The 15,065-nt window shown below is 38.3% G+C and overlaps 1 protein-coding gene across 1 annotated transcript; it reads left to right on the plus strand.

Annotated features, from left to right (window-relative positions):
• Nucleotides 1-1,625: 1,625 nt before the first annotated feature.
• On the plus strand, nucleotides 1,626-7,143 carry flrt2 (fibronectin leucine rich transmembrane protein 2). Its single transcript, XM_084090292.1, has one exon. It carries the CDS (start codon nucleotides 1,770-1,772, stop codon nucleotides 3,756-3,758), a length of 1,989 nt encoding a protein of 662 aa, XP_083946418.1. The 5' UTR covers nucleotides 1,626-1,769; the 3' UTR covers nucleotides 3,759-7,143.
• The last annotated feature ends 7,922 nt before the right edge of the window (nucleotides 7,144-15,065 follow it).

Consider the following 15,065-nt stretch of genomic DNA (forward strand, 5'->3'; position numbering starts at 1 on the left):
ATAATTTTACTGTGTATAGCAAGGGAACTTACAGGTAACCAATAAGCAGGTTTTTACGGTCACACATTTTTAAAATTATGATTTTTATTTTTTTATTTTTTTTACAGTGTAGGTTATAGTTTGCTGTAAACGTCTTTATACTCACAATATGCATTTTAATGCAAAGTCAAACATATAATTTTGGTTTTGTTTTCCGGTAATGTATCTTATTTAAATCACATCTGTCACAGCTTGCTTCTTAGTAAAGATAAGTGATCTCTTGCCAGGCATCGATTGTCTTAACTCTGTTAACAAAGCAGATGGTCAGGTCACAAAAGGAGCAGTCCAATGCAAAGATGTTTGCTGAAGGCTCAAGATACCAAGAAGTATGTTATTTTACAGTAACAATGAAAACATCAAAAAGGACTGACAGAAAAGTTTTAAGTTACATATGTGCATAAATACTGTTTTTGATATTGTCAAGTACAAAAGAGTATATTGCTTTCATATTTCATGAAATGTAAATGCCAGCCAAAAAGCCTGATTTCTATTTTATGAGAAAAATATACATCTACCCCAGGTTATTAAAAAAAAAAAAAAAACCTTTCCCCAATGTTGATTAAAAGGCAGCAGCTACCTTGGACAATTATAAATAATTGTATTATGATGAAAAACCGTGCACAATCAGCTTACTTTTATTTTGAATGTTGTATTTAGATCACTCAGAAATGAGAACAAGTTTGAATGGTAGATTCAGTGTGATTAGTGATTCTGAGATCTTGAGCTAACATAAAACCTCTTTGCTGAGAAAAAAAAAAAAAAAAAAAACCTGTACTGATCATTTATTGCAGGTAGATAGGCTAAATTATACCCCGATCCCATTTAATTTGACAGGCAGCATTTGTCACTCTGAGCTGTGTAGTTCACACCCTCTCCCTCAACTCATATTTCCCCCCTTTGAGCTATGCTAAAGCAGGACTTGCATATTCTATGATGCACAATGAAGACACCATATAGTAAACAGAGAATATTGCATAAGCAGTCGCCATGTACTTGGAAATACCTTTAATGAACACAAAAGTTATGTGCAACCCATAATCCTTGCTTCATGTTTTAAGTCATTTTCCATTTTACTGTATTTTATTGATTGATTGATGTTTGTTTATTTATTTATTGAAATTTGTGAAATAAATCCCATTTATGCAGTTTAATACCATGCTCTTGAGATTTAATCACTTACAAGGCATTAATTGAAAGTTTTCTAAATGATTATAATTTTAGTGCATTTTATGGAGTCAGTGAACAACATGAATGGATAAGGTTTATTGGCCTACTATGCTTTTGTTGTTAACTTTTTGTATTCTAATTTCTCCTTCTTCTGAAACAGGTCTCTGGACACAAATGTCACATCTTCCGGAAACAGCCGGGGCTGGGGCCCATCAGCACTTGACAGCAGGCTGGGAGGTGGACGGTGTGGCACAGTGCTTCAGCACTCTCTCAGTCACACCCTGCATGGGCCCTACATTGAGTTAGAGCAGTTCTGCAATGATCTGATTCCTCAGCATGGATGGCTTAAGTGAGAGAACCCATGCACTCTAATGAGACCATCTCCAGACAAGGACTAGAAATTATCAAGGGATTACTCCTCAAATTCCTGGTTATCTGCAAACTGCACATTAGAGTAATCTTTTAAAGGACTTCATTATTCTGGATTTGTTACATTTCCTTTTTACTCCCTCCAACCACTGATTTTGTCTTGCCATTTCCATTCCCTCCCTTTTTTTTTCATTATGGAGTTTCAAGCTGGATTTTGGAATAACGATTGGACTTCATTTCTTCGCTTTTGGTTGACAGTGTTGTTGAGCTTGCATGTGCAGTTCAGCCCTGTCTCCTCCTGTCCCGAGGAGTGCCGCTGCGATATAACATTTGTTTACTGTAATGAGAGAAGCCTGACGTCTGTGCCTCTGGGGGTGCAAGAGGGATATAAGACCCTCTTCCTCCACAACAATCAGATCAACAATGCCGGCTTCCCGTTGGAGCTACACAATGTTGCCTCTGTAGATACCGTTTACCTATATGGAAATCAGCTGGATGAATTTCCCCTCAACCTTCCCAAGAACGTTCGAGTGCTGCACCTTCAGGAAAACAATATCCAGACTATATCAAGGGCAGCACTTGCCCAGCTTCCCATGCTGGAGGAACTCCACCTGGATGACAACTCCATCTCAACTGTAGGGGTAGAGGAGGGGGCTTTCAGAGAGGCTGTCAGCCTCAAGCTTCTTTTCCTCACCAAAAACCACCTGAGCAGCATTCCTATCGGATTACCAGCAGATCTCAAGGAGCTGCGTTTGGATGAGAATCGCATTGCAGACATTGACGAGGATGCCTTCCAGAATGTCACTACACTGCAGCGACTGTTGCTGGATGGGAACTTGCTTGAGGATGAGGCCATTGCTCCGGGAACCTTCCAGGATCTTGTCAACCTCAAAGAACTGTCCCTAGCACGCAACTCCCTCACCACTCCACCACCGTTGCTCCCTAGTGCATCCCTGACCAAGCTCAACCTGCAGGAAAACCAGATGGACATCATTAAAGTGACATCCTTCGCTGGGCTTAGTAAACTGGAGAAGTTAGATATCTCTAACAACCAGCTACAATTTCTTCCATCGGGTGTCTTTGACGGCTTGAGAAACCTGAGGCACCTTAATGCAAGAAGCAACCACTGGCGTTGTGATTGCAGCATTAAGTGGGTCATTGCATGGCTCAGGTCTCTGCCGTCTGCGATAAATGTCCGCGGGTTTGCGTGTCAGAGTCCAGAAAGGGTGCGTGGTATGGTAATTCGAGAGCTCACCTTAGATGCCATTGACTGCCCTGCAGGCACTGTGTTGCATCCCTGGCCAACCCATTCATATCCATCTACATTGCCAGCCCGCAGAACCACCACCATCACTACGACCACCTCTAGAACCATCCACTTCACCACCATTTCACCCACTGCTTTTCACCCCGCCTCAGCCAACCCCACTCCCCCAGTTCCACATTTCCCTCCTGGTCCCCTACCTCCTTATGAAGACCCCTTAAAAATCTCCTTTCATGTTGTTAATTCTACCTGCATTGATGTGAGCTGGGAGTCTTACTTCACTGTGACTGCTTACAAGGTGACTTGGGTCAAAATGGGGCAGAGTTTGATGAGCGACATCCATCGAGAAAGAACAGTCCCAGGATACCAACGAAGACTTAGCCTGTCAAATTTGGAGCCCAGGTCTATCTACCGCATCTGCGTGTACGTTCTGGATACTCTTAACACTTACAGACCAGGCGAGGATACTATCTGTTCTGAGGCTAAGACCAAATCCACATCCACGAACTCTGAATCCGAGCAGGCTGCCCAACAAGACAACACCTCCACACTCCTATTAGCTGGAGTGATTGGTGGGGCAGTGTTGGTGGTCTTAGTGACACTTCTAAGCGTGTTTTGCTGGCACATGCACAAGAAAAGCAGGTCATCGTCGTCCAAATGGAAATACAATCGTGGCAGGAGAAAAGATGACTACTGCGAGGCCGGCACCAAAAAGGATAACTCCATCCTGGAAATGACTGAAACAAGCTTTCAGATAGTGTCGCTAAACAATGAGCAGCTTTTAAAAGGGGACTTCAGAATTCAGCCCATCTACACACCTAATGGAGGAATTGGCCTCCGAGACTGTCACCTTAGTAACAATAGCATAGCTTATTGCAAGAGCAGTAACGTTCCCAGTGTGGACTTCTGCCACACATGATGCTTTTCAATGGATGCTACAACCATTTGTTCAAAGAAAATGTAGTTCAATATACTGTACAATATACGCATACATATACATATATATATATATATATATATTTCCAGGTGCAGTCAACATGGTAATTTATACTGTGGACAACTATGTGGAATTCTGCTATATTTTCTATTCTTAGTAAATATGAAATGGTTTTGTAATTTGTGAGGCTCAAAGTGGTTTCACTCAAAGACGCTGCATATATGTTGACGCCGTAGACGTTGGCTACCTGCTGCAAGTTCAGTCCACAGGTTTCGCCTCTCAACCACTTTAAGATCTTGAAAACATTGCTAACCACACAACCAAAATATGCCCTTTGTGCTGAAATACAGCTACCCCTTCACACAACAGTAGTTAAGATAACAGTGGTCAGGAAACCAAAACACAGCTGATTAAGCTGCAGTAGAAAAAAAGGAGCTGAGTTTTTATTTCCTTTTTTTTTTTTGGAATTGAAGTGCACTTTCAAAATGCAGCAGAGAGCATGGGCAGTCATTCAGGAAATGAGCTTTTGTGGAAATCACATTTGAAGGGAAAAGGACCACTCTTCAACACCCTGCAGTTCTCAGAAGGAGAGGCTGACATCAGTGATCGCGGAAGAGAGATGGGCCTAAGGGTTCCTGTGCAAGCATTTTCCAGGGCATGTTTATGTTTAATTTTACCCACCAGGGGGCAGCTTGTTTCAGTCCATTCAGAGAATATTATCTCAAATAGACCACAAACACTCTAGCATGTCATATTTCTGACTTTTATGTGGATAGCTTTTGTGCTGGAGTCTTATTTTCAAGTAATTAGCAGCCCAAACATAAAATTAGGTAATATAATAGCTAAGCCCCTTAGGTAAACTATGAATATCCTGAGGGAGCTCTGTAATCTGCTTCATGTTTTCTTAAATTATAAATTGTAAAACATAAGAAACAATGAAAATCTTCAACCAAGTCTGTATTTCCCTTTTATATACTTAAAATGCCCTTTCTGAACATGTTCTGTGATTTACAAATTAGGCCAGGGCATTACACAGAGCTCCACCTCTCTATCTATTTCTGTTCTCTCACATGAAAGTGATCAGGAACATTCTACAGCGACATCCCCATCATTGTCTAACTTTTTCCTTTACTGACCAAAACCCTTTTTAATCATGCATCACATCAGGTGGGATGATGAATGAACGTTTAAACAAAAGCCTTCTTTTCATGGAGAAGAACTGGCACATGCCAGATTCTGTCTTTGAAAGAGTTTCTGATCCCTGCATGAGTGCAATTAGGACTATTTTTTAATGGCGCACCAGTTTTCCAGGACAGAGAGCCGAGTTTGGAATGCAGGCTTACTGTGGAGAAGTATTTATCATGCGCTGTTACTCATAGACTTTACTTGCTTTGACAAGATTTTATTTTGTGGGCCGAGTTCAAACCCCCACTGCATAATCCCTGGTCTAAGAAAGGGAGGGGGGAAAGAAAAAATCAGAGGTTATTTTCGCTTGGCAGGAAGTTTCTGGATTGGGGAGGGGGCTTGTAGTTGGGGTGGGGGTCCTAATTGTTGGAGTTAACCATTCATTGCCCTCTAACTTGCCATTAAGTGTAAGACTAGATCGTGGGATACTTGTTTACATCCAAATTGCTTTTGGAATTACTCGAAATCTAACAGATGTTAGATTTCTGTAACTAACAGTTGGTGCTTGCACTGGTTAACGACCAACAACACACAAGGTTTGCCTCAGTGCGTGTCACAAACAAAATGCTCTCTAAAAGGGAAAAAAAGGGCTATTGCACTTCTGTGGTCTTGAAATTGTTTCTCATTAGCATCCCAGCAGGCTGCTCCGACCACCCCGTCCCTACTTTCCTTGAAATTTGGAACATCCTAGGGCTCCATTTCTCATCTGAAGGCTTTTAACTGATGTGTACACCATTAACAATTCATTTCAAATCATGTGGCCACCCGTAACTCTTTTTAACAGACCTCCTCCACACAAGTCCGGTGCGGTTGTCAGGCTCAGGTTCCCTGAGAGGAGGCGGTTGCAGTGGCACAGACCCAAATGAATCGCTGCAAAGTTAACCCGTTAGTGAGATAAATCGTTCTCAAGCCTCTCACCGACTTATTTTCACAGAGAGAAAAGTAAAGGCAGGCTAAGTAGAGGAACTTATTTGTGCCACTATCCAGTACATCATTCCCTCTACTGAAGACCTCAGGCCTAGCGTGGAGGGTTTTTGCTGGGTCGTTACCAAAACCAGAAATGTGTCATACTAAACACGAAACAGTTTTATCTATTGCCTTACTGTAACCCAGCAGTATGTCTTAATGTGGTTAATGTGAGGGATTTTACATCATTTATGCAGAGATCCGTGGATTACAGTGAGAGCTACACATTTTGAAGGCAAGGACTGAATGGAAAGCACACATTTTGAAGGGCAATTGCAAACTACATCCTGACAGACATCAATAGATGACATTGCTAACAAGCCAAGGTCTATCCTCCAGACAAGAATGGTGTGTTATGATTCAGAGTGAATCATTGCCTCACTCGTGTGGAGAACATTGTTCTTTATTTTCTATGGATGAGCTGAAAATCACAGTAGTGTCCCTGTAGTCAAATGGATGTATTACACAAAAAAGGACTGTGAGCAATGCCTTGCGTCCGCAATTCTAACCAACATTCAATCCGTCTCTTGAAAAAGCACATTGATTTGGTTTGGAATAATTACTCTAAATGACTGTGAGGTCAGTCTGAGCAAAGCACTACCACACATGTGGCTGTATACATCTTTAATCTTTTTGTGTCCCTTTCATTATTTTTTGACAGAATATATTTTTTATTATGTTTTGAAAGTTTTCTCGCCTGTGCAGTTTGGTAGATATACACTATTAAAACTTATTTAATACAGACTTCAGCACATTGGTGGATATAGTGGTTTTACATTAGGATAAAGCTAAATCTATCTGATATTTGAATGAATTGATTACCAAGTGGCAGTTCATTCGAACAGCCAAAACTAGCTGAACAACAACCACAAAATGTCATGTCATGTGCTACAACATTTTTTTTTCTTCATAATGAGGATGGGGAGTGGTTCTACGATTTTTGAAACAGTCTCGTTTTAAAGATATGGTGATTTGTTTGGTCTTTAAGCTGGGTTTTGCAAGTAGAATCCATTGGGAACCAAAGTAACTTTTGATTGCTATACGTGCATTTAATTTCTTTTGTTTGTTTCCACTACTAAACTGTTGTTGTTGTCTCATGTATGTGCCTTGAATTGAACTTACAATGTAAAGTCCTTGAAACCTTTAAATGTTTTGCACAAGTTGTAAATAGAGAACCCAAGCTTTTTTTGGAAAATAAAGGAGCCATCAGAATTGACCACTGATTTTGTCCATTATAGCCAAATCTCACTTTTTTTCATTTTTGTTTCATGATGCGTGATCCATTAATTAACACATTGCACCCATAGATGTCCAGCACTATTGGCTAGCGAACTATGAAGGATGAGGTACCTGAGCAAATTACATTTAGTTACGTTTGCACATATACTGAAACATGCGTTAAAGTACTGACAGCCAACAAACAAAAAAACTAAAACCTAAGCATTTTACAAGACAAATCTGATTCAAAGAATATTAAATTCAAGAAATTCAAGAAAAATAGGTTGATTTATTGTTTTGAATTAATTAAATGTTTAATGCCATCACATTTAATTTTATTTTGTTTGCACCATAAAATGTTAATAAACATAAGCATTCTATTCCTAGTTCAGAGGCCATATTGCATAAAAGGACAAAAGGAGCAATTTACTATTTGATGCGTGAGTTTGACAGGTTAGCAGCAATGCAAACTTTAGACATTTTTTTATAAAACCCTCTCTAGAATGCATCCTTATTTCTCTGTAGCCAGAGACTGGTTGCCCACTGAAGTTTTTACGTAAATGCCCCTTTGGAATTATATCTGATCAAGGTTTGGGGAAGCCAAAACCAGCCTATTTATAAACAGTAGAGCTTAATTAAGACCGATTAGTCGACTAGTTGTTGAGACAACACATACTGTGCAATACTGTATGAGGTTTTGCACATCTTTTGAAATAACTCTCCAAAACATATTGTACAAACATGTGTTTACAAACCTTTTAAATGGCACTTCAACTACTTTGATAAATCTTGCATCTCACGTGTCCCCCTAAAATACGCTCTTGAGTATTTTTGTCTTGTTTCCAGTACAAATATCTAAACATTTTTAAATCAAGATAAGCCTACATTTACTTGGGAAGCTACGGATCCCCACCTGTGACATATGGGAAAAAAAATGTATATTGTGGCCGCAAATTAACAATTCGTTCCTACGACATTACAAATACATCAGCATGTTTTACTAATTTGTTCCCTTATTTTCAGTACACTGTGCGAACAATATAATTTTGTTCCTCGTTTACTAAATTGTGATGACGTTATATAGTATACATTTTAATTTGTTCCCTTGTTTTTGTTAAATCAAAACAAGGGAACAAATTAGTTCAATGTGGCCATGATTTACTAAAACAAGGCAATTAAGTTATTCTTAATTTGTGGCTTAACTAACATTTAACTAAACATTTAAGTAAAACAAGTGAACGAATAAGTAAATCATTGTCATGATTTACTAAAATGAGAGAACAAATTCTTAATTTGTGGCCACGATATCCTTAAGAAGCAAAAGTCTTGTATACTAAATAAAATATCAAAATTAAGCTAGTTTATGCTTAAAACAAGAAAATATATCTGCCAGTGAGGTAAAGAAAAACAAATAATCTTGTTTTTACTTTGCGTTTTTTTTCTTACCCCATCGGGAGATAATGTTTTTTGTTTTTAAGCATAAACACACTTAAGTATTTTTCAGAAAACAAGACTTAATTTCTTGTAATTTTTATTCCCAAGTTGTTTTGATATTTGCAGTGCACAAATTTGCTCTTACACCTGGTTTATTTACAATGAAACGCTCAGCTTCAAGGTTATGGTTAATCCATTGTCTCGAGAGCCAGAGGTTAGCTGTGCTTCTCTTTTCCACTATGATAGAACTTTTCACAGCCTTTAGTCGTAAAGGCGCGGATTGTCGTCCTGAATACCAGGGCATCATACAATATTAATTTTACTCTTTTGATGATTTGTACCAAGTGGCCTTGGTACAACACTTCCCTTAAAAGATGTTCCTACTGGAAGGGAGAAAAAAAAAAAGTCTCACACCTACACTTAGTTTCATTTTAAAACTTTTTAAAAACATTTCCTTGGAGTCCAATAGCAGCAAAGTCAGCAGACAACTGTCTGATTCTACCGGTTACAAAAGATTATTCTCAGTTCCATATTTTCCTTGAAGCAAAAAAAAAAGTGATGTTTCGGCAAAACTATAGTCATCTCTTTTGCTTTTCATACCAAGAGAATTCAGAAATGGGTAATATGCTATTTGAAAGGAATTGTGAGGTGGTGTATTTTCTCTGAATTAAGGCTGGTACCCCTGAGTCTCTCCTTATTCAGAGCTGAAGGCTAAAATGAGTCTTCCTGATCTCTGGGCTAATCTGCCAGGTTAGTGGTCCTTTGTCTGGTTGACTTTATTGATCAGGTTCGTAATTAGTACGCAGAGCAAAAGCCACTATTGATCGTGCGTGATTATCCTGTTGAAGCCTTCCTAGGATGGTTTAGATGCAATTTTATCGGTACATGAAGAATGAGACCATGTTTTTAAATATGTCTCATGATTCTGCTCAATCAATCAACATAAGCTTATTTGCAGGCTGGAAATAAGTGGAATCAAACCCAGCTGAGCAACCTCAAATCCCAAATAAGTTTAGTTCGAACTGTCTGGAGTTTGAAGTTTCTTGACAAATATCTGGGGTGTGTTGCACATTAAAATGCAAAACCATAGTTTTACTTCTAGGCATGCCTGTTCTGTCGTCTTTTTAACTTCTAAATATGTTTGTGTCTGTTTTTACATTTTTGTGACAGTGTATTCTGGTAGCACAACAAGCTGATGCTGATACGCAGTTGTATTCCGTACAACCCGATAAACAATCTTTGAGCAAGTTTCTTTCTTGCATAAACATATTTTCTTTTCATCCAACAAAATGGATGATATTTTTTTTTTTCTTCTTCTTCTATGAACGGAGACATCTGTCATTTCCACAATGGTATGACAAGCCATTTTTAGCAGGACTGTCTAAAAAATGCTCGCCTAGAATTTCACAATGACAAAGTTTTTAACCAATTGTCGAGCTTAGATATTTGTTATTCTGTGTCTCACCTCAGAGCTGTGAAAACTAGTTAAATATGCCTTAACAGAATCAGAGACCAAAAAAACATGAAATACGCAAGGTAAAATAAAAAGTGGGGGGCCAAAAACTCACATTTATGAATTATGGTTTATGTAAACAAATGTCCTTTATTGTAGCTTTACCAAATAGTAGCTTCAGAGAAAAGAAATGTGGGGCATTTAGAAACACTTCACAATATTTCTTTCCTATGACCAAACTAGTAGTCAACCAGTATTTGATTTGTCACACTGTGTTATATGCTGCTATGATAAACCAAAGAAACTGACAATAGTTGTATTTTCATTTTCTATTAAATGGCTAGTTTACCCAAAAAATGAAAATTATGTCATTAATTACTCACCCTTATGTTGTTACAAACCCGTAATACTTTTGTTCATCTTCGGAACACAAATGAAGATTTTTTTTAATGAAATATGAGAGGTTTTCCATTGACATCCTATGCAACTACCACTTCCAAGCCCCAGAAAGGTAGTAAAGACATTAAAGCTATCCATATAACACCAGTGGTTTTAATTTTATGAAGTGACGCAAGTGCTTGTGTCACACCAGAATGTGAAGTTCTTAATTTATACCAGCGTTTAGTTTCTCCACTGATAGGAAGAGGACAGCAACCACTTCTTGGATTTATACAGTTTATTTATATAACAATTTACTCACAATAATAAAATAGGCAACAGAAAAAAAAGTAAAGAAAAGCAACTCACTGGTCAGTTAATGCTGCAACACAATTCACCACAATTCATCAGCTTAAATCTATACTCCAAATCCTATCCTACATCAGTATATAAATTCAGCAAAGCATAAAAATAAAATGTATTAAAAAAGAAGTTCGACAGTCTTTAGTCAAATCCCAAACCACATTCAAGGTCTATTGGCCTTATATGGAAATCCGACAGACGAGCGGACCGGCGGAAGGGAGTGCTGATTCAGATGAGGCAGTCTAGTTAGTCCGTCCCTTTACGCAGCTCCGTGATCCAATATAAACAGCGGCAGCACTGAGGAGGAGTAAAAGTAGCCCTTAGTCTCACGCAAAATACTAGTACAGCTCTCTCGCACACACATAAGTTGATAGGCAGGACAACTTTCCTTTACTTAGCTCAAATCAGGCGTTGAATCCACCGCATGAACCTCTGCGTCCCTCTTCTGATCCGCTGTAGAGGAATACACAAAACCCTCAGATCGTAACACACACAGACAGGGCCGGAGTGGGGCCACTTTTCAGCCCGGGAGTTTCAGGCCCAAGACCGGCCCTCTTTTTCCATGGTGGAATTCCAAATTAGCACTTTTTCCAAATTGGATAAATGAAGCAACAGTTCAGCTCTTACCATTGTGTAGTTTTTATTAATAACATGGTTCAACAAATAATGTAAAGGTTAAATAATAATTCACTTAAGCTGAGAAGTTAACAAAAAATGTTCCACTATTCCACAAGGATAGGTTGATAAATTAACAAAAAAAACAGAAAGAAAGAAAGAAAGAAAGAAAGAAAGAAAGAAAGAAAGAAAGAAAGAAAGAAAGAAAGACATTTGAAATGTATCCCACTCTTCCACAAAGAGGCATATTGAACTAATGTTTACAGATTTATTTGTATTCAAAAATATTCAAAAATAATGCTTTTTTAATCAAAAAACGTGATACCTAATGACATTTGAGGTTATTAAAACAGTAAGTCCCGCCCATCGACTGCCAAAAATAAAAGTGTTCAAGCGAGCAAAAGCAGGAGATCAAGAGCGTGGGGAATGATCATGCGCGCGCGAGGGCTTGTATTGCGTGCAGAGGCGATGTCATGCGCGCGCGCAGGGTTTGAATGAGCTCGCGAGTTCCCGTTTCCTCGCTTGTAGATCTGTTATCCTCTCGCGAATGTCATTTACTGCGCGCGCCAAGCATCAGTTGTGCGCTCCGTTAATTTTGTAATTGATTTTTCGCCATAGCGGCGGCCGGCCCAGCTATCGGTAGGCGCCGGCGGTGCTGCGATAGCCTACCTGAGAAAACCTTTATGAAAAGACGGACTATGGACCCAACCAACTCTATGGGAGGGGAGGGGAGAACTCCTTCTCATGGTACAACCCATGCAGAAGCTGCGCGCTGCGGTTATTATTGCTGCGGTGTCAGAATGTGTAGCCTAATGTAACTAACGTGACAAATGTAAAAAAAAAAAAACTAAAAAAACATCAACCAGCCCAAAAGTGAAGCGGCCCACCGGGAATTCTCCCGATTCTCCCGATTACCCACCCCGGGCCTGCACACAGACATGGATCACACGCACCCAAAACACCGGTAAGCTGAGCACTTTCCTTCACTTATCTCCAGTTATGCGTTGTAATCAGATCCGTGCCCACTGTTCGTCTGGCTGTGACTTTTTGTAATCAATCGCAGCGATTGGTGTTCCTGCCCGTAAGTTTAGCTCGCGGTGTGCGTGCGTGCGTTCCTCTGCACACCTTCACTCTGCCCCCGCGCTCTCTTGTTTCTCGCTTGCCTTTTCTTATACAAACTGCCGCACCTGTCCTTAATTAATCCATTAGTACGAGCAGCGCTGCCAAATGCCACCAATGTCAAAGCAAGAGGGTTGGGTCTGTCAATCATAACTGTTCGGGAGTATTTAGACCCACACATAAGCAACCAGTGACACAGCAATAAGTAATCAAAATACACACACAAACCAAATAAATTACGTGGGTGAAATAAATGACACACAAAGGGTTCAATACTATAGACAGACAGATGTTCCACATTTGACACTTGTTTACGGAAAAAAAAAGTAGGCCTACAACTTTATTTTCCAATGCACATTCACGCAACAACGTCTGCTCTCACGTCAACACAACATGCATGCCTTGTGGTGCTCTCGTGAACACGCATTGGCTATTAATATTTTGTTAATAATGAGTTTTTAATGTGCAAACAAAGCACAAAGGTTGAGGTTAATCAACTGGAGTCACATGGATTTTATGATGTCTTCACTACCTTTCTGAGGCTTGAAAGTGGTAGTTGCATAAGCTGTCAATGGAGGGACTGAAAGCTCTCCATTTAATTAAAAATATCTTAATTTGTGTTCTGAAGTTCAAAGACAGTCTTATGGGTTTGGAATGGCATGAGGGTGAGTAATTAATGACAGAATTTTCATTTCATTGGGTAATCTACCTCTTTAAGAAATATTTCTAAATTTATGAAAAATGACAATATATCACACTCCAATGATAGTATTTGAATATATATAAACAAAAATTAATCTTGCTACTTAAAGCAATTTTATTACCTTCGTTTTGTTGCTGATAGTAAATTAAACAAGAAAGGTTAATCCCCTCTCATTGTCCTAATGGTACATGCATAAGGACTTTAATCAAGAATCATCATGGACAATTAATGCAGCACGGATCATTTCAAATTATTTGATTTCACCCTGTAGAATATTCTGTTTCACCTCTAATGAGCTGCTCACTAGATTTGCTAGTCGACTTTCTTTGCCATACTGATTAAACAGGAAATAACTAACACTTTCAACATGGTGTGGGTCTATGGGTGCTGCACTTAAAATATCTAATGCTGGTTTAAACAGTTAAACTAGGAAAGGTGATACATGTCTGTTATCTACAGGCAACTACAAACTTGAAACAGGGGAGGCTGAGGGCATTTGTAACTTTTTCATAATGATTTCTTGTCATCTTTTAGATGCAAAACCATGTTCCGGAAGTAACTGTTTATACATACACTACAGGTCAAATTTTGGAATAATTAAGTGTTTTTTTTAATGTTTTGTTAATGTTTAAATCTCACTAAAGCTGCATTTGTTTGATATAAACAGTAATATTGTAAAATATAAATGATCTATTTGAATATATTTCAAAATGTAATGTATTCCTGTGATGGTAAAGCTGAATTTTCAGCATCATTACTCCAGTCTTAAGTGTCACACCATCCTTCAAGAATCATTCTAATATGATGATTTGCGGCTCAATTATTATTAATAACTGAGCTAATAATTGGGCTTTTTTTCTTTTTTTTTTAAATTCTTATTGTTGTCAATGTTGAAAACAGTTCATTTTGCAGCTTAACATTTTTGTGGAAACTGTGATACTTTATTTTCAGGATACTTTGATGAATAGAAAATTCAAAAGAATAACTTATTTGAAATAGAAATATTTTGTAACATTATAAATGTCTTTACTCTCACTTTTGATCACTTTAATGTGCCATTGCTGAATGAAAGTATTACATTTAAATATATTTTAAAATATAGTAAAATAGATTTTGTTTTTTGGTAATAATTTTTCACAATATTACTGTTTAATATATTTTTTTAATCAAATAAATGCAGCCTTCCTAAGCATAAGAGACTCCTTACAAAAACATTAAAGGGGACCTATTATGTCCTTTTTTAGTCTTGATTTTGTTTTTGGGATGTACTACAATATGTTTTTATGCTTGATTGTTCAAAAAGCTCCTCTCCCCCCAGTCTGGTTGAACGCATTGTTTTCGATGAAGCCTTCCAAAATACGAAATGTGCTGTGATTAGTTAGCTGGCCCAGTGTGTTGAGATTGACATAACCATGGCCTCTACTCAGATGTAAATATTAACAATGGTGTTAATTTCAAACTATTTCGAGTACGATTTAGATCCTGACAGTGTTAACGAACAAGAGAATTGGGCAGAACAGATTTCAAGCACAGACTTTGCAAGCACAGATTTTAGAGGACGTTTTAGAGTGGTATATATATATATTTTGTTGTTGTTGTTGTTGTTGAAATTTGTTATCAACCATTTAATCGTATTTGTCTGAATTCTATGGTAATACAAACAGTAATATCACAAAATCATGGATAACTTTTTTTCTAAGGGGCGGTGAACAGTCTTCCAAAAGCGACAGCTTACAAAAGCTAAAGTAAACACTACATCAATAGTCAAGTCAAGTCACCTTCATTTATATAGCGCTTTTAACAATATGGATTGTTTCAAAGCAGCTTTACAGAGATAATAGGAAATTACCATAAC

This window comes from Abramis brama (genome assembly GCF_963993115.1).
Source record: "Abramis brama genome assembly, chromosome: 18".
Taxonomy (NCBI): Eukaryota; Metazoa; Chordata; class Actinopteri; order Cypriniformes; family Leuciscidae; genus Abramis; species Abramis brama.